Genomic DNA, 23,542 nt, shown 5'->3' with positions numbered 1-23,542 from the left:
CACCAGGAGGTATTCTTCAGGGATAATGTATGTTGATATAGACTGGGAGATTGGTCTGAGCCAAGTCTGAGTTACAGAATGCATGAGTATACTGTAAGGATGAATACTCAGGATTGGAGAGTCAAATAACATGTTCTAGAAATGAAATTACTCCATGAGAGAAATTAATGTGGACTTTGGAGGCTGACATGGGAACAGAAGGAATAGCCTGAGAATGAGCATAAGCCCAGAAAGTATTCAAGGGAGGAGGGCTGTGACCAAGATGCCGGTATTCTCTCCAATTCATGTATATGATGTGAGATTATGATGAAAGTCTTTAAAATCAGATTCTAAAATGGCATATTTGAATTATGGGCTGCTGACTTTCTCTAGCTTCTGTTTCAGAAGGAGTACATTTTGATGGAGTGCAGAGACTACCAATGCCAGTACTCCAACTTTTCCTGGGGGATTATAACAGTTTATTTGTAAAGAATCTTTAAGGCTGCATTTTGTGTAACCAAGTCAAATATAAATTCAAAAACTGAACAGATAACTGATAGTGAAATCTTACTAAGAAGCCTCTATTCCTGCCAGTAAAGCATTACATTAAAAGTGTAGTCTGCTACAAAAAACAAGATGTGAAAGCCTATTTGCTCCTTGTTTATGTTTTGGTCAAAGATAGCCTTGATACGTAAGATTGTTCTCAAAGATGATTCTAGAGATGAGAAGAGGTCAACATATAGTTCAGTATTAATGGCTTTTTTGATCTTTTGGAGGCCCAGGGAGGAAGTGGTAAAAAATATACCATTCATGATCTTTTCCATTCTTTGGCATCTTCATTTTTCTGACATAACTAAAAAATTAATCCCAGAGTCTTTAAAATTGCTTGGGGGCACCAATTCCTTTCTGACTTCTTAAATAACATTGTTACTTTCTCACAGTTTATCAACATGCCAAGGTGACAGAATCCAAATATGGTGGTTCAACTAGTGTTGCCAGTGAAAATAGGTCACCATAGAAATGCTGGCACACTTGTGCTATTTTATATTTCTCCTAGTTTTCATCTACAAATGCTTTTAAAATCATCTAGCTTAGCAGGTCTCATACTAACTTTTTGGTTGACTAATTTTTGTCTGAAATGCTTATTAGTATTTTGTGAGAAGATGTGGCTTATAATGTTGCTCTTCTCTATGCTGTTTTACAAGTGAACTTGTATTCTAATACAGCACTGTCCTTGGTTGCCATGACTTTGTGTTCTATTACTGGCTAAAGAAATCTCTTGGTCTTTCTGATTACCTTGTTAAAAAGATTCTTTGTATTCATTAAACTCATTTACAATGACAATTGTTCCAGTCTGTCTCCAGTTCAGGAGACAACAACTTAATTTAAATAACTTAGTTTGGAGCTACTGAAATTGTAGTGTCTTCTTTTCATTTTTATCCTTCTGTCTAATGTGGTGTCAACTCTGACCTCTGGTCTAATCAGTCACTAAAGTGATCACACATCTGTGAAACAGCTCCCACCATTCATTTCTTTTCCTGTGAAGAAAGAGTAAATTTTGCTTTTTTTTTTCATGAGACTGTTAAGTGCTCAACATTCTTCTTAATGGAAATATTCACTATACACAGAGGTTTCTCTTGCATTTCTTAACACTGTACCATATTTTTAGAAAATTTCAATATCCTTTACTATGCCCACTTAGACCGCAAAATTACCAAGTATCAAGATACACATGCTGACAGTTTAGAGTATCTTGTTAAATTCTCTATAGAATTTCTCAGTTTCCTTATCTTCTGTGACAGATGATATAAATCTACAATTATTTTAGTGTAGTCTGCTTACGCTCATTCTGAGCACTGCAAAGTAAGATGACATGTCTTATGATATGTTTCCAGTTGCTTTTTGGCATATATATCAACTCCAGCCACTCATCACTTTTTCAAGGAGAATCTGTGAGATGTCCTTTCATTTAACTGCAACTTTCTAATATTGGTACAGAGATCTAGAACTGGAAGGAACATTAGAGGCCATCTAGTTACCACCCACCCACTCACCCATTTTTCCAATAAGGAAACTAGGGAGATCAAGTGACTTGCCCTTATGAAGTTAGTAAATATCAGAGATGGAGTCCTTTGACTCCAGAGCCAGCAGTCTTTCCCATGTACTGGATTTTGATTTATTAAAAGAATGGTATGAAAGGTGGTTCAAGTTCTCCAGTAACAGAGTACCTATTAAGAACATCATAGCAATACATTATATTATTGTTTGTTGATGATTTGAGAACATGCCTTCTGTTATGTCACAGGAGAATTGGGTAAAGGCTTACTTTTTTTGGTGGGTTAGGAAAGCCAAACAACAATCACCTGTTTGCCAACTTTCAAAAAAGCCTCTTCACTTAGCTGGGCTAGTTGTTTAACAAAGATGTAGACTGTTAGCAGGCTTGTATCTGAAAACTTCCGAGTTTGGTAGGCACACAGGAATAGACTTTGAGAACCCAGAGTCACCTCCACATTACAATGATGCAGTATATGAGGCTTTTTTTGTAGATAAGGAAGCTATCTAAACATGGAGCTTTTATTCCCTATGTAATCAAACACACCCACATTTCTTAATCTTTGTTTTCTGTGTTTTAAATAATGTACAATAAATTCTTTTCTTGCATAGATTAAAGGGAAGCATTTAGCAGAGGAGCAAAAAATCACATAGATGGGACTTAAGATGGTTGGAAAAACTTAGAACATTTCACAATCTATGTTCCATGAAACTCTGGTATGACTAGGAGTTACATTAAAAAAAATAAAAACAAATGTAATGTTAATATTTTTACCTCTAAAATGTTAAATATAAAATTATTAAAATATCAATCTGATCAATCTTAGGGGTATGAATATAGTCTTATTTTTCCCTATTTAGTTTCAAAATATTTCTTTTCCCTCATTTTCCTAGGAAGAAAATGCTTTCAGAACCCCAAAGAGTTCCATGGCCAAACCAGTTTGAGAAAAGCTGACACGGATGCTCATTTGTTATTTATTCTACACAGGCCTATATTCCATTGTCTTCTCACAGAACCTCCCCCCCCACCCCCTTAGCATTTTCCATTTCAAACACAGTGGCCTGGTCTTGAAGAATCCTTTTTAATTTGATATTTGGTACATATACTGCTGGAATGCTGATCATGATTCATTGAAAGTAAAAACGAGACACTGCATTTTTAAGAAAGTGCAGCAATGAGCTTACTCAGTAAAAGTGTATATAACAACTACATTACCTATTTAATTGCCTGAGCTGATCTTAAAAGCTCTGATCTTTAATTGCCTGATTGAACTGATCTTAAAAGCTACATCTTTATTTTTTCTTTTTAAAGCAAGGAGAAAATTAAATAGGGGCTTTTTGGTAAATAAAATGGTATCTTTAATCTTTTTTGTAGACTCCAAGTTATTAAATATGAACAATAGAAACTTCAAATATTAACAAGCATGCTAGTAACATCTCAATACAGAGTCAATTTCTGACTAAAATTATTTAGCAAGATCTTGGATGTCTGGAAGATTCTACTTCTCAATAAAAAGCATTGCTTTTAAATTTAAAAGGTGAAAGTTTTAATGCATGGGCCAAGAAACTCAAAGCTAAACATATAAACATATTTGATGGGTTGTATTATCATAGCATATTTATTTCTATAGCTGATCACTCTTCACCACTGGGAAATAATGGTGCATCTGCATCCTAATTCATTATTCTATCTATCTAGACAGATATAGATATGTATATACACACACTGGTGATTATTTAAAACTGAAATCCCTTGAGGGAACATTGCTGGACCATGAGATATTAATTATTCCCCCCTCACATGATTCCATATAGCCTAGTTTTCACTTTGTATACACTAGGAAATTGATCTAAGTGGGAGAGAAAAAATGAAAAGAAAGGTCAGCTCAGGCTTTTTCTTTTAAAGGGTTGATAACAAGACCACTAAGGCACTTCCTCTTTTTTGACTGTGAGCTGGCCAAGACTTTCTTCAATAGAAACTCATCTAAGACTGGGGAAGGAGGCTTAGGAAAAGCACATCTAACATTTTACAAATCCTTCAAACTTCTTTGTGTCTATACTAGTGAATGGAATAAAAATATCTGAATTCATCAACTGAAGTGGCAATAAACATATCAAGAATATAAAATGTCAGTATGGCAAGGAAAAAACTTCCTCCATCAATGTAAAATGCAATTCTTTTATTTCTCAGTAGCTTCTCTGAGTTGACTGAGGGATAGGGGGTTAAGTGAATAGCCTGTGGTACCATAGTTATCAGTAATGGGCATTTGGAACCAGGACTTCCTGACCAGACGTCTAACATTTTCCTTATACCATGATGCCTCTCAAAGACACTTGTAACATGCTTCACAAACAGACACAACTATAAGGACTATGATAGGTATATAATAAATGTGTGTTCAGAGTAATATATAGCAATGCACTGAAATGGTTTTGCTGTCACACTAAAGAAGGCCTGGCAGCTGAGTTGTTGACCTCATCTCTAATAAAGAATAAATTAAGGTAATTATTAAGAACTACTTGCCCAACAATCTAGGTGAAAGGGGTAAATATTTTCAAAACTATATAAACTGCCTAAATTAATAAAAGAGGAAATAGGATACTTAAGCAATCCCATTTCAGGAAAACAATCCCATCTCAGAAAAGAAGCCATCAAGGAACTCCCTAAAAAAAAAAATCACTGGGGCCATATGGATTCACAAGTAAATTCTATTAAACATTTAAAGCACAATTAATCCTAATACAATGTAAATGATATGGCAAAATAAGCAAAGAAGGAGTTTTTTTTTTTTTAAATTTGGTTAATTTCAAACATTCCTTGGTTACAAAAATCATATTCTATTCCTCCCTCCCCTCCCCCCGTCCTTCCCATAGCAGAGGCACAATTCCACTGGGCATTACATATGATGTTGATCAGAACCCATTTCCATGTTGTTGATGTTTGAACTAGGATGTTCATTTAGAGTCTACATCCCTAATCGTATTCCCCTCGACCCATGTAATCAAGCAGTTGTTTTTCTTTGGTGTTTATACTCCCACAGTTTTCCCTCTGAATGTGGATAGTGTTCTTTCTAGAAGATCCCTCCAAGTTGTTCAGGATCACTGCACTGCCACTAATGGAGAAGTCCATTACATTAGATTGTACCAGAGTGTACCTCTATGTACAGTGTTCTCCTGGTTCTGCTCCTCTCACTCTGCATCAATAGCTGGAGGTCATTCCAGTTCACATGGAATTCCTCCACTTTATTATTCCTTTGAGCACAATAGTATTCCATCACCAACATATACCACAATTTGTTCAGCCATTCCCCAATTGAAGGGCATCCCCTCTTTTTCCAATTTTTTTGCCACCACTAAGAGTGCAGCTATGAATGTTTTTGTACATTTATTTTTCCTTATTATATCTTTGGGGTACAAACCCAGCAGTGCTATGGCTGGATCAAAGGGCAGACAGTCTTTTAGTGCCCTTTGGGCATAGTTCCAAATTGCCATCCAGAATGGTTGGATCAATTCACAACTCCACCAGAAATGTATTAATGTCCCAACTTTGCCACATCTCCTCCAGCATTCATTGATTTCCTTGGCTGCCATGTTAGACAATCTGCTAGGTGTGAGGTGGTACCTCAGAGTTGTTTTGATTTGTATCTCTCTGATTATAAGAGATTTAGAGCACTTTTTCATGTGCTTATTAATACTTTTGATTTCTTTATCTGAAAACTGCCTGTTTTCATGTCCCTTGCCCATTTTTCAATTGGAGAATGGCTTGATTTTTTGTACAATTGATTTAGCTCTTTGTAAATTTGAGCAATTAGACCTTTGTCAAAAGTTTTTGTTATGAAGATTTTTTTCTCAATTTGTTACTTACCTTCTGATTTTCATTACATTGGTTTTGTTTGTACAAAACCTTTTGAATTTGATGCAGTCAAAATTATTTATTTTACATTTTGTGATTCTTTCTATGTCTTGCTTGGTTTTAAAGTCTTTCCCTTCCCAAAAGTCTGACATGGATACTATTCTATTTTTGCCAAATTTATCTATAGTTTCCTTCTTTATGTTCAAGTCATTCACCCATTCTGAGTTTATCTTGGTGTAGGGTGTGAGGTGTTGCTCTAAACCTATTCTCTCCCACACTGTCTTCCAATTTTCCCAGTAGTTTTTGTCAAATAGTGGGTTTTTGTCCCAAAAGCTGGGATCTTTGGGCTTATCATAGACTGTCTTGCTGAGGTCAATTACCCCAAGGCTATTCCACTGATCGTCCTTTTTGTCTCTTAGCAAGTACCATATTCTTTTGGTGATCACTGCTTTATAGTATAGTTTGAGATTTGGTACTACAAGACCACCTTCCTTCACATTTTTTTTTGCACCATTGCCCTTGATATCCTTGATCTTTTGTTCTTCCAAATGAACTTTGTTAGGGTTTTTTCCACTTCATTAAAAAAAGTTTTTTGGTAGTTCGATGGGTATGGCACTAAATAAGTAAATAAGTTTGGATAGTATGGTTGTTTTTTTAGGTTAGCTCATCCTATCCATGAGCAATTAAGATTTTTCCAATTGTTTAGATCTAGTTTTAATTGTATGGGAAGTGTTTTGTAGTTGTGTTCATATAGTTCCTGTGTTTGTCTCGGCAGATAGATTCCTAAGTATTTTATATTGTCTAGGGTGATTTTAAATGGAATTTCACTTTCTAATTCTTGCTGCTGAGATGTGTTGGAGATATATACAAATGCTGATAACTTATTTTGTATCCCGCAACTTTGCTAAAGTTGTTGATAATTTCCACTAGCTTTTTTAGTTGATTCTCTAGGATTCTTTAAGTAGACCATCATATCATCTGTAAAGAGTGATGGCTTGGTCTCCTCACTACCAATTTTAATACCTTCAATTTCTTTTTCTTCATTAATTGCTATTGCTAGTATTTCTAGTACAATGTTAAATAATAAAGGTGATAATGGGCATCCGTGTTTCACTCCTGATCTTACTGCGAATGCATCTAGTTTATCCCCATTGCAGATGATTTTGGCTGATGGTTTTAGATAAATGTTGTTCATTATTTTTAGGAAAGATCATTCTATCCCTAAACTTTCTAGGGTTTTCAATAGGAATGAGTGTTGTATTTTGTCAAAGGCCTTTTCTGCATCTATTGAGATAATCATGTGATTTTTGTTGGATTGCTTGTTGATATGGTCAATTATGTGGATGGTTTTCTTAATATTGAATCATCCTTGCATTCCTGGTATAAATCCCACCTGATCATAGTGAATAATCATTGTGATGAGTTGCTGGACTCTTTTTGCTAGTATCCTATTTAAGATTTTTGCATCTATATTCATTAGGGAGATTGGTCTATAGTTTTCTTTCTCTGTTTTTGGTCTGCCTGGCTTTAGAATCAGTACCATATTTGTGTTATAAAAGGAATTTGGTAGAACTCCCTCTTTGCTTATTATGCCAGATAGTTTGTATAGTATTGGGATTAGCTGTTCTTTGAATGTTTGATAGAATTCACTTGTGAATCCATCAGGCCCTGGGGATATTTTCTTAGGGAGTTCTTTGATGACTTGTTCAATTTCTTTTTCTGATACGGGATTATTTAAGAATTCTATTTCTTCTTCTGTTAATCTAAACAGCATTTTTGCAAATATTCATCCATATCACCTGGATTGGCATATTTATTGCCATATAATTGGGCAAAATAGTTTTTAATGATTGCATTAATTTCCTCTTCATTGGAAGTGAGGTCTCCCTTTTCATCTATGATACTATTAATTTGTTTTTCTTCTTTCTTTTTTTTATTAGATTGACCAGTACTTTGTCTATTTTGTTTGTTTTTTCAAAATGCCAGCTTCTAGTCTTATTAGTTCAATAGTTCTTTCGCTTTTTATTTTATTAATTTCTCAATTAATTTTTAGGATTTTTAATTTAGTTTCTTTCTGGGGATTTTTAATGTGTTTGCTTTCAAGTTTTTTGATTTGCATGTCCAATTCATTGACCTCTGCCCTCCCTAATTTGTTAATACATGAACCAAAGGATATAAATTTTCCCCTGAGTACTACTTTGGCTGCATCCCATAGATTTTGAAGGGATGTCTCATCATTGTCATTTTCTTCAATGAAATTATTAAATGTTTCTATGATTTGTTGTCTAACTAACCAATTTTGGAGAATCATGTTTTTTAATGTCCAATTAATTTTCGATTTGGCTCTCCATGTACCCTTACTGATCATTATTTTTATTGCCTTATGATCTGAAAAGGTTGCATTTATTATTTCTGCTTTTCTGCATTTGTTTTCCATGTTTTTATGACCTAGTACATAGTCAATCTTTGTGAAGGTACCATGTGCTGCTGAAAAGAAGGTGTATTCCTTTTTGTCCCTATTTATTTTTCTCCATATATCTATTAACTCTAATTTTTCTAAGATTTGATTCACATCTTTTACCTCTTTCTTATTTTTTTATTTGATTTATCTAAATTTGATAGTGGTTAGGTTCAGGTCTCCCATCAGTATAGATTTACTATCTATTTCCTTCTTCAATTCCACTAGTTTCTCCTTTAGAAATCTGGATGCTATGCCATTTTGTGCATACATGTTGATTACTGATATTTCCTCATTGTCTATACTCCCTTTTATCAGGATGTATTTACCTTCCCTATCCTTTTTAATCTGAACTATTTTTACTTTAGCTTTGTCAGATATCATGATTGCAACTCCTGCCTTCTTTCTATCAGTTGAGGCCCAATAGGCCTTGCTCCAACCTTTAATTCTAACCATGTGAGTATCTACCCACTTCAGGTATGTTTCTTGTAGACAACGTATGGTAGGATTTTGTATTCTAATCCACTCTCCTATTCATTTACATTTTATGGGTGAGTTCATCTCATTCACATTCAAAGTTATGATTGTCACTTATGAATTCCCTAGCATTTTGATATGCTCTCCTAGTTCTGTCCTTTCTTCTTTTGCTATATCCTTTTAAACCAGAGGTTTACTTTTAATCAATCCCCCTAATCTCCTCCCTTAATATGCTTCCCTTTCTGGCCCCCTCCCTTTTTGTACACTTCTTATTTTCTTAGGGTCTGTTAAGTTCCCTTCCCCTTCTCTTTCCCTCACTTTTTGAACTCCCTCCTCCCAACCCCCCTTAATTTTCCCTTCTCACTTTCTATGTAGGATGAGATAGAATTCAAGACTCCAAAGGATCTAGATGCTCTTCCCTCTCAGAATTGATCTCTCTGAGAGTAAGGTTTAAGTATTACCTATTAGCACTCTGTTCCTCCTCTTCTTATAAGAGTATTCTTCCCCTCCCATTCCCATATGTATCTTTGTGTGATAAAGATTATCCTATTTATTTTATTTCTTCAAGTATCTCTTGGAGCCCTCTTCAATTCCTCCCCCCCCCTTTCTTTTTCTTTTTTTGCATATCATATTATAGCACTTATTACCTGAAACTCTTCCTGTGAATGATTCTTCTAATTACTATAATAGTGAATATAATTTCTGAGAGTTACAAATAACATTTCCCCATATACACACACACACATATATATATGTATATATATATATATATGTATGTATATATATATATATATAACTTGATCTTATTGTAGCCCTTAAAGAAAGTTTGAATAAAAAACCATTTTTGCCATTTTCCCCCTCTTTCATATTTACATTTTCATGTTTCTCTTGATCTTTGTGTTTGGATATCAAACTTTCCACTTAGTTTTGGTCTTTTCTTTTCAAATACTTGGAAATCTTCTATTTTGTTGAATGCCCATACTTTCTCCTGGAAGAATATAATCAGTTTTGATGGATAGGTGATCCTTGGTTTAAGACCCAATTCTCTTTTTTTTTTTTAAATTTTTTTTAATATATTTTATTTGATCATTTCCAAGCATTATTCGTTAAAGACATAGATCATTTTCTTTTCCTCCCCCCCCACCCCCCATAGCCGACGCGTAAGTCCACTGGGCATTAGATGTTTTCTTGATTTGAACCCATTGCTTTGTTGATAGTATTTGCATTAGAGTGTTCATTTAGAGTCTATCCTCTGTCATGTCCCCTCAACCTCTGTATTCAGGCAGTTGCTTTTTCTCGGTGTTTCCACTCCCATAGTTTATCCTTTGCTTATGAATGGTGTTTTTTTCTCCTGGGTCCCTGCAAGTTGTTCAGGGACATTACACCACCACCAATGGAGAAGTCCATTACGTTCGATGATACCACAGTGTGTTTGTCTCTGTGTACAATGTTCTCCTGGTTCTGCTCCTCTCGCTCTGCATCACTTCCTGGAGGTTGTTCCAGTCTCCATGGAACTTCTCCACTTTATTATTCCTTTTAGCACAATAGTACTCCATCACCAACATATACCACAGTTTGTTCAGCCATTCCCCAATTGATGGGCATCCCCTCGTTTTCCAGTTTTGGGCCACCACAAAGAGCGCGGCTATGAATATTTTTGTACAAGTCTTTGTGTCCATTATCTCTTTGGGGTACAGACCCAGCAGTGCTATGGCTGGGTCAAAGGTAAGACCCAATTCTCTTGCCTTTCTGAATATCATATTCCAAGCCTTGTGGTCCATTAGTGTGGAAGCTGCCAGGTCTTGTGTGATCCTGATTGGTGCTCCTTGGTATCTGAATTGTCTGTTTTTGGCTTCTTGTAAAATTTTCTCCTTAGCTTGAAATCTCTGGAATTTGGCAATTACATTCCTGGGAGTTGTCTTTGAGGATTTAGTGTAGAGGGTGTTCTATGAACTCTTTCAATTTCTATTTTGCCCCTTTGTTCAAGAACATTAGGGTAGTTTTCTTGAATTTCTTGTAGTATGATGTCAAGATTTCTGTTTATTCCTGGCTTTTCAGGTAGACCATTGATTCTCAAATTGTCTCTCCTTCTTCTGTTTTCCTGATCTGTCACCTTGTCAGGGAGATATTTTATATTTTTTTCTATTTTGTCATTCTTTTGACTTTGCTTTATTAATTCTTGTTGTTTTGCAAGATCATTGTCTTCCAGTTGCCTAATTCTGGTCTTTAAAGACTGGTTTTCCTTTTCAATTTGGTCTATTCTGCTTTTTGTGGCTTCCAGCAGTTTATCCAATTGGGAGTTCTTGTCTGTTAAACTGTTATTTTCTCTTTAAACTATTTCCCATTTTTCTTGCTAGAAGTCTTCTATGTTTTTGATAAGCCAATTTAATTTCTTCAATTTAAATTCTTCAAGAGCTTGTGGACAATTTCTATTTTTTGGGGGGGAAGGTATTGGTTCATTTATTTGAATTTCTTCTTCTATTTCCTCTGTAGCCTGGGTTTTTCCTCCATAAAAATTTTTCATGGTCAATCCCTTCTTCTTGTTTTTCTTGGAGGGAGGTTGTTGTTCCTGGGCACTATTTGCCATCACTGTGGATGTTTCCCCTTCCCTTCTTAGTCAGAAATCTGAGTGAGATGGGCAGGGTCTCTGTGTATGGAGTTAAGGAAGAAGGATTTTGCCTGAGGGAAATTCTTGAATCTCCATAGCTTCTGCTGTTTGCTGCCCTTCTCTGTGTTATCTTCCTGGGAGTGCCCATGGTCTGTGCTCTTCAGCCTGCTGGGGTTTCAGGTATAGCTGCTCTCAGGGGTAGGTCCTTGATGGTCTCAGTCAGCTCCCAAGGACCCAGAGGTGCCTCTAACTCGCTCTAGTTGTGCCACTCGCTCACTCACTGATTCTGGCATGAGCAGGCTCTGACTCTGGCTCTGTAGGTGGGGTGGGAGAGGGTAGATCAACTTGCGTTTTGGTGGGAGCTTTTTCACTCCCTTATAGTGTGGGAATTCGCAAATCCCACTGTAGAGTCCTTTTGTTCTTATGAATTTGGGTTTTTTTAAAATCTTTTGAGGTAGTCTATATCAGTGGGTGCTGAGGAGATTCCTGCATCTAGACTGCTGCCATGTTTAGCTGGAAGTTCCCAAAAAAGTTTTACCAACTTCCTTTTATGACACAAATATGGTACTGATTCCAAAGCCAGGCAGACCAAAAACAGAGAAAGAAAACTACAGACCAATCTCCTTAATGAACATAGATGCAAACATCTTAAATAGAATGCTAGCAAAAAGACTCCAGCAAGTGATCACAAGGATTATTCACTATAACCAGGTGGGATTTATACCAGGAAAGCATGGATGATTTAATATTAGGACAACCATCCATATAATTGAGCATATCAATAACCAATCTAATATAAATAACATGATTATCTCAATAGACGCAGAAAAAGCCTTTGACAAAATACAATACCCTTTCCTATTGAAAACACTATAAAGTATAAGAATAGATGGGATTTTCCTAAAAATAATAAACAGTATATATCAGTAAGTATCATTTGCAATGGGGATAAGTTAGAAGTCTTTCCAATAAAATCAGGAGTGATGCAAGGATGTCCATTATCACCTCTATTATTTAACATTCTGTTAGAAGCACTAGCAGTTGAAATTAGAGAAGAAAAAGAAATTGAAGGGATTAAAATAGGCAAGGAGGAGAATAAACTATCACTCTTTGCAGATGATATGATGGTCTATTTATGGAATCCTAGAAAATCACTTAAAAGCAAGTGGAAATAATCAACAACTTTAGCAAAGTTGCAGGATACAAAATAAACTCACAAAAATCTTCAGCATTTCTATATATTTCCAACATAGCTGAGCATCAAGAGTTAGAAAGAGAAATTCCATTTCAAATCCCTTTAGACAATATAAAATATCTTGGAATCTATTTGCCAAAACAAACACAGTAATTATAGGAACACAACTACAAAACACTTCCCACACAATTAAAACTAGATCTAAATAACTGGAAAAATGCCACTTGCTCATGGGTAGCACAAGCTAATATAATAAAAATGACAATTCTACCCAAATTAATTTACTTATTCAGGGCCGTACCTATAAAACTACAAAGAAACTTTTTTACTAAATTAGAAAAAATTATAACAAAATTCACTTTGAAGAACAGAAGATCAAGAATATTAAGGGAACCAATGGAAAAAAATGTGAAGGATGGGGGCCTAGCAGTACCAGATCTTAAACTGTACTATAAAGTGGTGATCATCAAAACAATATGGTACTGGCTAAGAGACAGAAGGGAGAAGCAATGAAATGGACTTGGGGTAAATTACCTCAGTAAAACAGTGTACAATGAACCCAAAGATCCTAGCTTTTGGGACAAGAATCCACTATTTGACAAATAATACTGGGAAAACTGGAAAACAGTGTGGGAGATATTAGGATTAGATCAACATCTCACACTCTATACCAAGATAAATTCAGAATGGGTGAATGATTTGAATATAAAAGCGAAATTATAAGTAAATTAAGTGAACATATGTGAAAGGAAAGAATTGAAGACCAAGTAAGATATGTAGAAGATTACAAAATGTAAAGTGAATAATTTTGATTACATTAAATTAAAAAGGTTTTGTACAAAAAAGCCAATGCAACCAAAATTAGAAGGGAAGCAACAAATTGGGGGGAAAATCTTCATAACAAAAACCTCTGATAATGGTCTAATTTCTGAAATTTATAAGTAGATAAATCAATTGTACAAAAAAAAAAATCAAGCTATTCCCCAACTGATATATGGGCAAGGGACATGAATAGGCAGTTTTCAGATAAAGAAATCAAAACTATCAATAGGCACATGAAAAAATGTTCTAAATCTCTTATAATTGGAGAAATACAAATCAAAACAACTCTGAGGTACCACCTCACATCTAGTAGAGATTGACCAATATGACAGTAAAGGAAAGTAAGAAATGTTGGAGGGGATGTGGCAAAATTTGGAAGGCAATTTGGAACTATGCCCAAAGTATGTTAAAAGACTGTCTGTCCTTTGATCCAGCATACCACTGCTGGGTTTATACCCCAAAGAGGTCATAAGGAAAAGGACTTGTAAAAAAATATTTATAGCTGCACTCTTTGTGGTGGCAAAAAATTGGAAAAATGAGGGGATCCCCTCTGATAGGGGAATAGTTGAACAAATTGTGGTCTCTGTTGGTGATGGAATAGTATTGTGCTCAAAGGAATAATAAACTGAAGGAATTCCATGTGAACTAGAAAAACCTTCAGGAACTGATGCAGAGTGAAAGAAGCAGAACGAGGAGAACACTGTACACAGAGACTGATACCCTGCGGTATAATCGAATGTAATGGACTTCTCTACTAGCAGCCATGTGATGATTCAGGACAGTTCTGAGGGACTTTATGAGAAAGAATGCTATCCACATCCAGAGAAAGAACTGTAGGAGTAGATTGATCACATGGTTCGATGGGGATATGATTGGGGATTTTGATTTTAAATGATCACTCTATTGCAAATATGAATAACATAGAAATAGGTTTTGAACAATGATACATGTATATATCAGTGGAATTGCTCATCAGCTAAGTGAGGGAGGAGGGAAGAGGAGAGGGAAAGAACATGAATCATATAACCATGGAAAAATATTCTTAATTAATTAATTAATTAAAGAGAGTAATTGTTGTCAACAGCCCTTAACGTTATGACAGGTCAACCTCCAGCCAGCAAATACAGATGGGTAGATGCAGGACTTCCTGCCCAATGTTTGTTCATTTAGCCCAGGGGTATTAAACTCAAATAGAAAGAGGGACTAGGAGCCTCTGTTGACTGTCTTAGAAAACTACATAACATACAAATCCACTTCAAACAGCTACACCTTTAGAACGAAGGGAAAATAGATATTTCTCTAATATCAACAGTACAAAAAAAGATCCAAATAACCCAAGTGGATTAACAGCCCAGATAGTGTGCATGACTCGCCTAGATAAAATAAGTCTAGGCATTGCTGTTGACAGGATCTCATTCAGAAACCTTCAAAGGACTGAAATTATCTACATGGCCTCTAGTTTAAAATAAAACAAACTAAAGATGATTGCAGGCTAACTAAAACTTCATATCTACTCAATTTCTCAGAAGGCTTCTCAAAAGATCTCTTGACATGCAGCTTCTATCACTACAGGATTATGCTGTTAGTATAAAGTATAAACTAACCCTATAATTCTAACAAGAACAGCATTTTCATGGAACCCTTGGTTAAGACTTCTATAGACAACTGCTCTTTTGCTTTATTCCTCTAAAGTTAATATGACAACAGGAATTGACCATTAGATTAATTAGAAAAAGCGCAAAACAGGGAAGGAGCCTCTGAGTACTGGATAACCCATTAGAAATTCATAGGAGGTAAATAATATCATTTATAAATATAGATAATACAAACTTTTCATCTGTTTCCCTATCCACTGGCACTGGGTACATAACCACATGCACATACACATTATACAAAGGAAGCAAGTCAACATTATTTTTGAGTCACCTTAGCCAAAGTTCCCTATTTTTTATTTTTACATCATCTGCACACTAAGAAAGGATAATAATGAATACAGATTGTAATGTAAGAAAGATAATCTACATAAATCTATATGTAAATATATACACACATATTTTTGTGTATATGTGTGGCCATGTGCACACACACACACACAAAATAAAGACAAATGCAGGCTAACTACATCTTCATATCTACTGAATTTCTCAGAAGGATTCTCAGAGGACTCCCTGCTTTCATAGCATACACACATATGTATATATGTACATATATACACACATGTATATGAAATATCCACACATATCTCACTATAAGCCCAGGCCCTGTGCAAAATGCTTTACAATTGTTTACTCCTTTGATCCCCATGACAACCCAGGGAGTTAGGTGCTATCTTGGAGGTCAAGGGTTATAGCTAGTAAGTTTCTGAGGCCAGATTTAAAACTCAAGTCTTCCTGACTCCAGGTCTGGTACTCCATCTATCATATCTTTTGGTTGAACCCATAATGACAGTAATGGCTTTAAGAAGAAAATTAAGTTTGTAGTTTCATTTAACCAGTGCAATTCTTAAAGAACAAAGAGTGAGTGGACATTTTAGTCTGCAAAGCACAGATTAAGGAAGAAATCTGCAATCACTAGGATTAAAAACAACAACAACAAATAAAAGCCTTAGTAACAGATGTGATACAACAATTGAAAACATGAGTTGTTTTTTTCCCTCATAGTTTATACCTTTTTTAAAAAAATGTTTACTTTAATCACATCTAATGTGTGTGCTATTGCATTTCCCAACTGTGCATAAGTCTAGAGTGAGCAGATGTGTAAAATTAAACAGTACTGTTACTAACATTAGGCCCTGAAGTTGCTTTGTAATAGTCTGTTTCTTACTTAATAATTAGCTTCAAATGAATCCAGACATTTTGGGAACATTAAAACAAGCAAAGGGAGGTTCCTTATGTAACATTCAACAGTTATCATATTATCTTCTCATCTGTTTTATAAATAGACCAGGCAGACTTTTGACTATTTCATGGATTTTTTATTTAAAGTTTTGTTAAAAGTACAGGAAACTACTCTTAAGGTACACTATTGCAACATCTGAACAACTAAGGGAATTAAAGGAAGTCAAAAATTTCAACCATTTAAAGTTAAGGAATATAATGGGGCAATGTCATATATAAACACCAAGGAAGTCTTTATGTAACTTTGCTTAAACATACATATATATTACATACATACATACATATATATGTATATCCAAAAGTGGTTTAACAAGAAACCACATATTTTAGATTTTGTATAATAGCATATTGCTTACTGTATCAGAGAAGGGGGAAGAGAAAGAAGTAAGACAATGAGGCATTCAGAATGTTAGAAAATAAATGCCAAAAATTGTTTTTACAAGTAATTGGGGGAAAAATATATTACTGAAGGGGGGAATAACTGCTTGTTTCCATTGATAGCATTATTATTAGCAGAAGTGCTAATTAAAAAAAAAAACCTACCATATAACATGACAAATTTTTATGTCCCAAACCTTCCAAAAGTCTATTTTTGAAAGTCATAACAATGCAATTATCTCTTAAACACCACGTCAAATGTTAATTTTATAAATAAAATAAAATTTAAGTCCAACACATACCTCTATGTAATATCTTTAAACTCCACAGGTAAGTTAGGCCTTTAACAACCTAGATTTTAAAAAAGAAAAAGAGAAAAAGCAAAAATGTTTTAAAGTAGTTTAAAATTTAAAAAAATGACTAAGTCGGATTTCTAAGGAATCAATACAATATTTATTTGACACCTGCTAGGTATGCCCAATACAATGCTAGGTGCTATGGATGTGCAAAGAAATACACAGTAAGCAAATATTAAATGTAAAATACGTAATGCAAACAATAAATCAATAGGACTGCACTGCTTCAAAGAACAGTTGGATTGGTCAAAGAAAGTTTCAAAATGGAGGTGAAATTAGTCAAGCCTTGAAGGAGAAGTGGTGTTTCAACAGGGAGAAAAGAGGGTAATCCCAGTGGAGGAATTCTGTGAACATCTAGGTCAAAAGCAGGAAAGAGCAAAATTGTGTGTGGAGTGCTGTCATTCAGTTTGGCAGAGAGCTTGTGTAGGGGAGCAGTAAGGATCAAAAAGATCGAGACTGTGTAATAGGACAGTATAATGAGAATGAACAGTGATTTGAGTTTCCACTCTCAGCAACCTATGTCAACAACCATGAGTCAAATAAGATTTTTTTGCTATTACATATTGCTTTCTAATGAGACATACAAAAGTTGGTAATAACCATTTAAAAAAAATCTTTATGAATAAGTTGTCAAAGTGCATGCAACTGCTTTCTTCACAAATCATCAATATGTGTATACAAGGGAACACTTTGGTAATTATGCCAGTGGTTCAAAGAGCTCCATATGTGAACTGCTCAAGAGTAGGACTTGCAGATTTCAAAGTTCTCTATTCACAAGTTAATTACCCTGATTATAAAAATCTGCTTAAAACATTACTAAAGCACATGAATTTTGCATGATAAAAAATATGCCATCTAAGAATAAGAGCTTCAATTCAAAGAGTAGAATATACAAAAAACCATTATCTAGAATAAGAGGTGATCACAGAACTTATTTTGAAAACAATGAAATCAGATTGGGGAACTCATTGGGTAAGTATCTCAACTAATACAGAAATTCTAAGAACAAGAGAAGAGAAAGAAAACATGGAAGGTAAAGTCAGTAAAACCAATTTCGAAAGATGTCACTAAAGATCTAGGGCAAGACAAAATCTATATCAATTAATGCTGGACAGAGGTTAACATATTTTAATCATACACATACAGTTCTGCACTCCTGAAAGGTTTGCTAACATGGTGCAATCAATTCCACTCTGTGTTTGCATAGTAATCTAAGAAGAGTTAATTGCTTCTAAAGATAATTTACCAGTGAAAATTTTATACGAATTCCTGCTATTATAGGGTAAATTTTTGTGTTGTGGGAACCTTCTTTTCAGAAAGTGAAATAAGAACCACACTGCATAAAGATGAATGCATTTATTAGTCACAGAAGTGAAGGGAACGGAGGAATGGAACAATCTTTATTAAGTTCCTACTATGTACAGGCAGTGTGCCAAATATTTTTATAAATATTATCTCATCTGATCCTCACAACACTGCAAGGAGATAAATACTCCTATTATTTCCATTTTACAGTTGAGGAAACTGAGGCAAAGAGTTTAAGTTACTTGCTGAGGGCCACACAGCTAATATCTGAGGTCATATTAAAACTCAGGTCTTCTGACTCCTGGCCCAGAACTCTTATCTACTGAGCCAGCTCTAGAAGGTCAGAGACAACTTGTATTTTGAAAAAAATCTATAAAGACAATACTAGCTAACAATTAACATTTTTCTCTAAAAGTCATAAAAGGATCATCTCACTTGAAATAAGTTGGTATCCATGGTCATGAATGATATTAGTTTTAATTTCTAGATTTGAATATTTGTATAATTTTACAAAATATGTGCATGAAACATAATCTGCTAGAGAAAATCTTTGTGAGCCAATGAATAAGCAAAAAATTCTTCACATGAAATACAATTCATCATAAATTTTCAAAAGGGAAAAAAAAGGTTTTATTGAGTGTTTCCTAAAATTTAAGCTATTCCACACACTTTAAAATGTCCATGTTATATTTAAGCTTTGTTATAATACACTAAATTTTCCTCTTAAGAGCACAGGATAACTATCATTATACAAAGAAATCAGAAATCTGCTTCTAGAAAACCTGGAAGGCATTATTGGTATTCAGTAGACTAAGTTTTACAACAATGCACTGACAAAGCCTTGACATTCAAAGTACTTGTGCCTATTGTCAATCGCTCACTCTCTGACAGTTCAAGTGCACATCCTTTCAGGGACAACTTCAATCAACATTAGCACTCAAAATACAGTACACAATGTCACCACTTCAGAAACAGAAGTGAAAATATGGTGTTCAGGCAAAGCAAGATTGGCATCATTCCTTAGAGGCTTCAGCTGGAAGGAAGGAAACACTGAATAGAAGAGCGGACTTAAGCTAACCAGGGCATGTACTAACTTAGGGATTCCTTTTTTTTTTTTTTTCAATTACAGAATCTCCCATCATTCATCCCATGTCTCAAAGATCTGAGTAAAATATTGCTGAAACGACCAGGATAGCCACTATTGCCTCTTCTCCTTTGGATCTTTGACTCCTCCATTTCAGCACCTGGAATCAAGAATATTCATTGGCTACAGGGTTCTAAATGTAAAAAGGGCCAGACATTGGAGGGGAATTATTTGTCTTGAGCTATTACTGTCATTTATATCTCTTTATTTTCTCCTTCTTTTATAAATTTCCTCTCCCCTTTTTTCCTATTCCTCCTTCCTCTTCTCCTGCTGCTGCTTCTACTTTTCCAGGTTCTGTTCCCTGCCAGTGGTATCCAGGGCACTGCGTGGCCCCAAGATCAGAACAGCTGCTGACCCCCACTACAGGACAATACTCATGTCGTCCCAGACAACTACCTCCCTAAGGAGGTAATCATAGATACTAGAAATGGGTATCGGGCTGGGAGGACATTTATTGAATTGCCTTTTTTATCTAACTACCTTCAATAAAGTCCTATTCCAATACCTCATTGTGGCCTAGGGGTGACTCTGGGTTCTTGAAGACTATGTTAGTGGAATGAAAGTAGTTCTGGTTGGTCTGGCAAACTAATCTATATTCATTACCCAAAAGTCAGCCCAAACTTATCTATTGATCTATCTACCTACCTATTTATTCATGCATTCACCATTCATCCATTCAACCACAGCAATTCCTTCAGCTCATCTTTGGAGCAGCTGTAATTTGACTTCATGGCATGAGTACCAGAACCAGTGTCATCAGAGAATTTTTTGAAGTACTGAAATACTATTCAAATATAGACTGCAATTTATAATTAGACCCAAAGTGACAAATAAGCAGTAGAATTCTAAAGAGAAGGGATTTTCACTTTTTTGTTTCTCTAGAGCCCACAAGATGCTTATAAAAGTTGGTAAACATGGAATTATCTTTGCTGATTTAATTTAAATGCTCTCAGCTTCCTGTCTTCTGGGTTTTACATGTCCTTTCTTTTCTTCTTCCTTCTTCCCTTTTGCTGACCACTGCCTTTTGTTAGCTTGATATGCATCAGATGAGAATTGGGGAGCTAGCAAAAGCTTTGCCTATCCACTTAGGTTTCCTTAAAATAAAAAAGATCTTTAGGTGGGGAATAGGGGAAATAGGAGTCACTATAAGATTAGGGTCCAGAAGATGTTAGGAAAAGTGGTAAATAAAGAATCACAACATAAAAGTATAGAGCTGGAAGGAACCTGAAAATATTTACCTACAATACCCTCAAACTGAGACTCACCCTCCCCCACCTAGTAAAAATATTTGTCCCAAATTACATAAATAAGTGTTAGGGCTATGATTTGAACTCAAGTCTTCCAACTCTCATCCAGAGTGCTGGGCCTGAAGTCAGATAGCCCTGAGCTCAAATAGCACTTTAGACATTTCCCAGCTCTGGGACCCTAAGCAAGTCACATAACTCTCTATTCCTCAGTTTCCTTATCCACAAAATGGAGAAAATATCCATCTTGCTGATGTGAAGATCAAATGAGATAATTTGCAAACCTGAAAGGCACTCCATAAAGTGTGAGCTATTATAATTATTTTCTATAACTAGGTTAGTCACAAAGCCGAGAGGAAAAAGCACACATTTTAAATGAAGGTAAAGCTATAAAAAGATCAGGGCAAAAGTGAAGAGTGGTGTGATTTTTAAAAAATTTACAAGGTTTTAATTAGCCAATGCATGCTGCAGGGTGTGCCCATTTTTCTGCTGCCTCCATCCCTCCCCTGGACAGCACAGCCCAGAAGAGTGTGAGGGGCTTTATACAGGTGTACTGCTCGGGAGAATTATGGAGTCCAAGGAGAATAGTGAGAGGGAGATTCCTATAGGTAGGAAGCTCAAGAGGTAAAAGAGGAGAATGTGTGCCTTATTCTTTGTTTTTTTTTTAATGTAGATCTTTGCCTTCTTTTTGCCTTTTACTAAATGAGCTATTAAACTTTAGAGCCACAGATTGTTAAAAGCAACATCAAATTACACTTAGAAAAGAAAATTAGACTCAGCAAAAATCTTGATTCAAAGAATTCCAAATTCATGGCAAAAATACTCCACCAAAATATGTTGATTATGAGCTACTTAACAGCAGTAGCTGTTAAGGCAAGAAAGTTCCCCTCACCCTGAGCAGTTCACACCAATAATTAGAGAGAAAAAAGTAAAGCTGTGAATTACAATGAACTAAGAGGAAATAACTGTCCATGTTGGATTAAAGGATTTAAGTTGTCAGTTTGATGTATAATGAATGCGAAAATCAGCCATTTAATTAAATGGTACATGGTAAAATCACTTTGTTATGCTTTAAACTGCTTAAGTTATTAGAGTACCTCCAATCTGGCAATTGTTTAATATTACCCCACCCCACTGAGGCACTCTTATCTAAATTTATTCCAAATACGAAATCCAGAATTCATACAATATTTGCTTATCCATTTAAATTTCATTAGTAATAGCTAGTACTTAAAATAGCTTTATGAAAACAGAACAGGAAAATTATTTATAATCACTAAGATTAAGTATCTAGATATGGTTTATAAGAATTACTACAATTTAAAAATAAAAACAAAAACCCCACAGATCAGAGGACCAGAGATCTAGAGATGAAAGGTACTTTTACATATCACCTAATCAAGTCAAGTCAATGAGGACTTATTAAAAGCTTATTATGTGCCAGGCACTGTGCTAAGAGCTGAGGATACAAAAAGAGACACCCCCCCCCCAAAGTCTTTGCCGAGGAAACTGACACTCAGAGAGAGATAATAGATAATGATAATGACAGTAATAATACATCTCTATACCAATATGTCAAGAGTATGTGATTTGATCAGTATGGGAATTCCCTCACTATCAATAAAGATTAAAACCCACTTATAACTTATAATACTACAGATTTGCCTGAAGCTCAAAGATGTTTAGGGTCTTGCCTGTTATCATATTAATATCACTAAAGTAGACATTTGAACTAGGGATCTCTCATTCTTTTAGAATAAAGTAGTTAACTTTTGTACAAACTGGCTCAATTTGTACATGGTAGCTACAAACTATCTAATTGTAATGGCATTTTCCATCACTAAAATAAATCAAACAAAAAACCATGAGACATTTTCCTTTTTAGCAAATTTGGAAAATCTAGTGAATTTTATTACATAGGAAAAAGTGTTTTCACTAAGTATATCAAGTCCTAGCATATACACCAATCCAAGTTCCTCAAGATTATTTAGGGGTAGGAAGAATATCAGGGGACTCTGACACTGTGTGTAAGAGGGATAGTGAAAATTCAAAGCAGCACACTGGCTTACTCTTCTGTCAGTGATTCTAAAGAAGGAAAGCTAAGGATAGGAGAACATAGTGGGCAATAAGTTGATGAGAAAGAGTCCACTGCCCAAATTTCACAATGTTAAAGCTAAATACTCACTGCTACTGCAATTCTTCCCAGTACATGCTCTGGAATTTTCCTATACACATCCAAAGATCCCCCTGTAGAGACAGACAAATATGGTTGTTTAATACAAATAGCAGTATGGCAAAGATTGCACTGGAACAGTTCTTTTTTGTACTCATCATTATGGGAATACCTCCCCCTGCCCCCATGTCATGCACTAAATGCTCAGTGTCAAATTGGTTTTTAGCCTAATTTTCTTTGTGATGGGCATAAATTTTACATCTGCAATTAAGTGACCCACATATGCAGTTAGCCATCTGAGAGCACAATTAGTCACTATCACCTTACTCCCAAGAGTGTGATTATATGAGTGTTAAAACTATGTCAGGAAAAAAAGAAGTCTAGTTAAGGCTCGGCTCAAAACATGGCCATTGTGGTAATTTGAATAAAATTTTAAAATGAAAGAACAAGAGCTTTAATTTCCTCAAATGAAAACTATGTTGAGTTTTTGTTCTTGTAGGATCACAGATCTAGAATTGAGAGAGCCCTCAAAAAATTATCTAGTCCAATGCTCTTTATTTTAGAGATGGGGAAACTGAGGCCTGAAGAAGTTAAGTGACTT

At 35.2% G+C, this 23,542-nt stretch overlaps 1 protein-coding gene across 5 annotated transcripts in view; it reads right to left on the bottom strand.

Annotated features, from left to right (window-relative positions):
• Nucleotides 1-23,542, bottom strand: part of MAP2K5 (mitogen-activated protein kinase kinase 5) — a 316,196-nt gene that overhangs the window by 137,190 nt on the left and 155,464 nt on the right. For all 5 annotated transcript variants that reach the window (XM_001376370.3, XM_007479616.2, XM_007479617.2 and 2 more), the window contains 2 exons: nucleotides 22,954-23,015; nucleotides 17,022-17,070 (listed from right to left, as the gene is read on the bottom strand). In XM_001376370.3, coding sequence (XP_001376407.1) covers nucleotides 17,022-17,070; nucleotides 22,954-23,015 — 111 coding nt within the window. The remainder of the gene's footprint in view (nucleotides 1-17,021; nucleotides 17,071-22,953; nucleotides 23,016-23,542) is intronic.

Source organism: Monodelphis domestica, chromosome 1 (assembly GCF_027887165.1).
Source record: "Monodelphis domestica isolate mMonDom1 chromosome 1, mMonDom1.pri, whole genome shotgun sequence".
Taxonomy (NCBI): Eukaryota; Metazoa; Chordata; class Mammalia; order Didelphimorphia; family Didelphidae; genus Monodelphis; species Monodelphis domestica.
The sequence above is the reverse complement of the archived record's forward strand: the minus strand, read 5'-3'. Positions and strand labels throughout refer to the sequence as shown.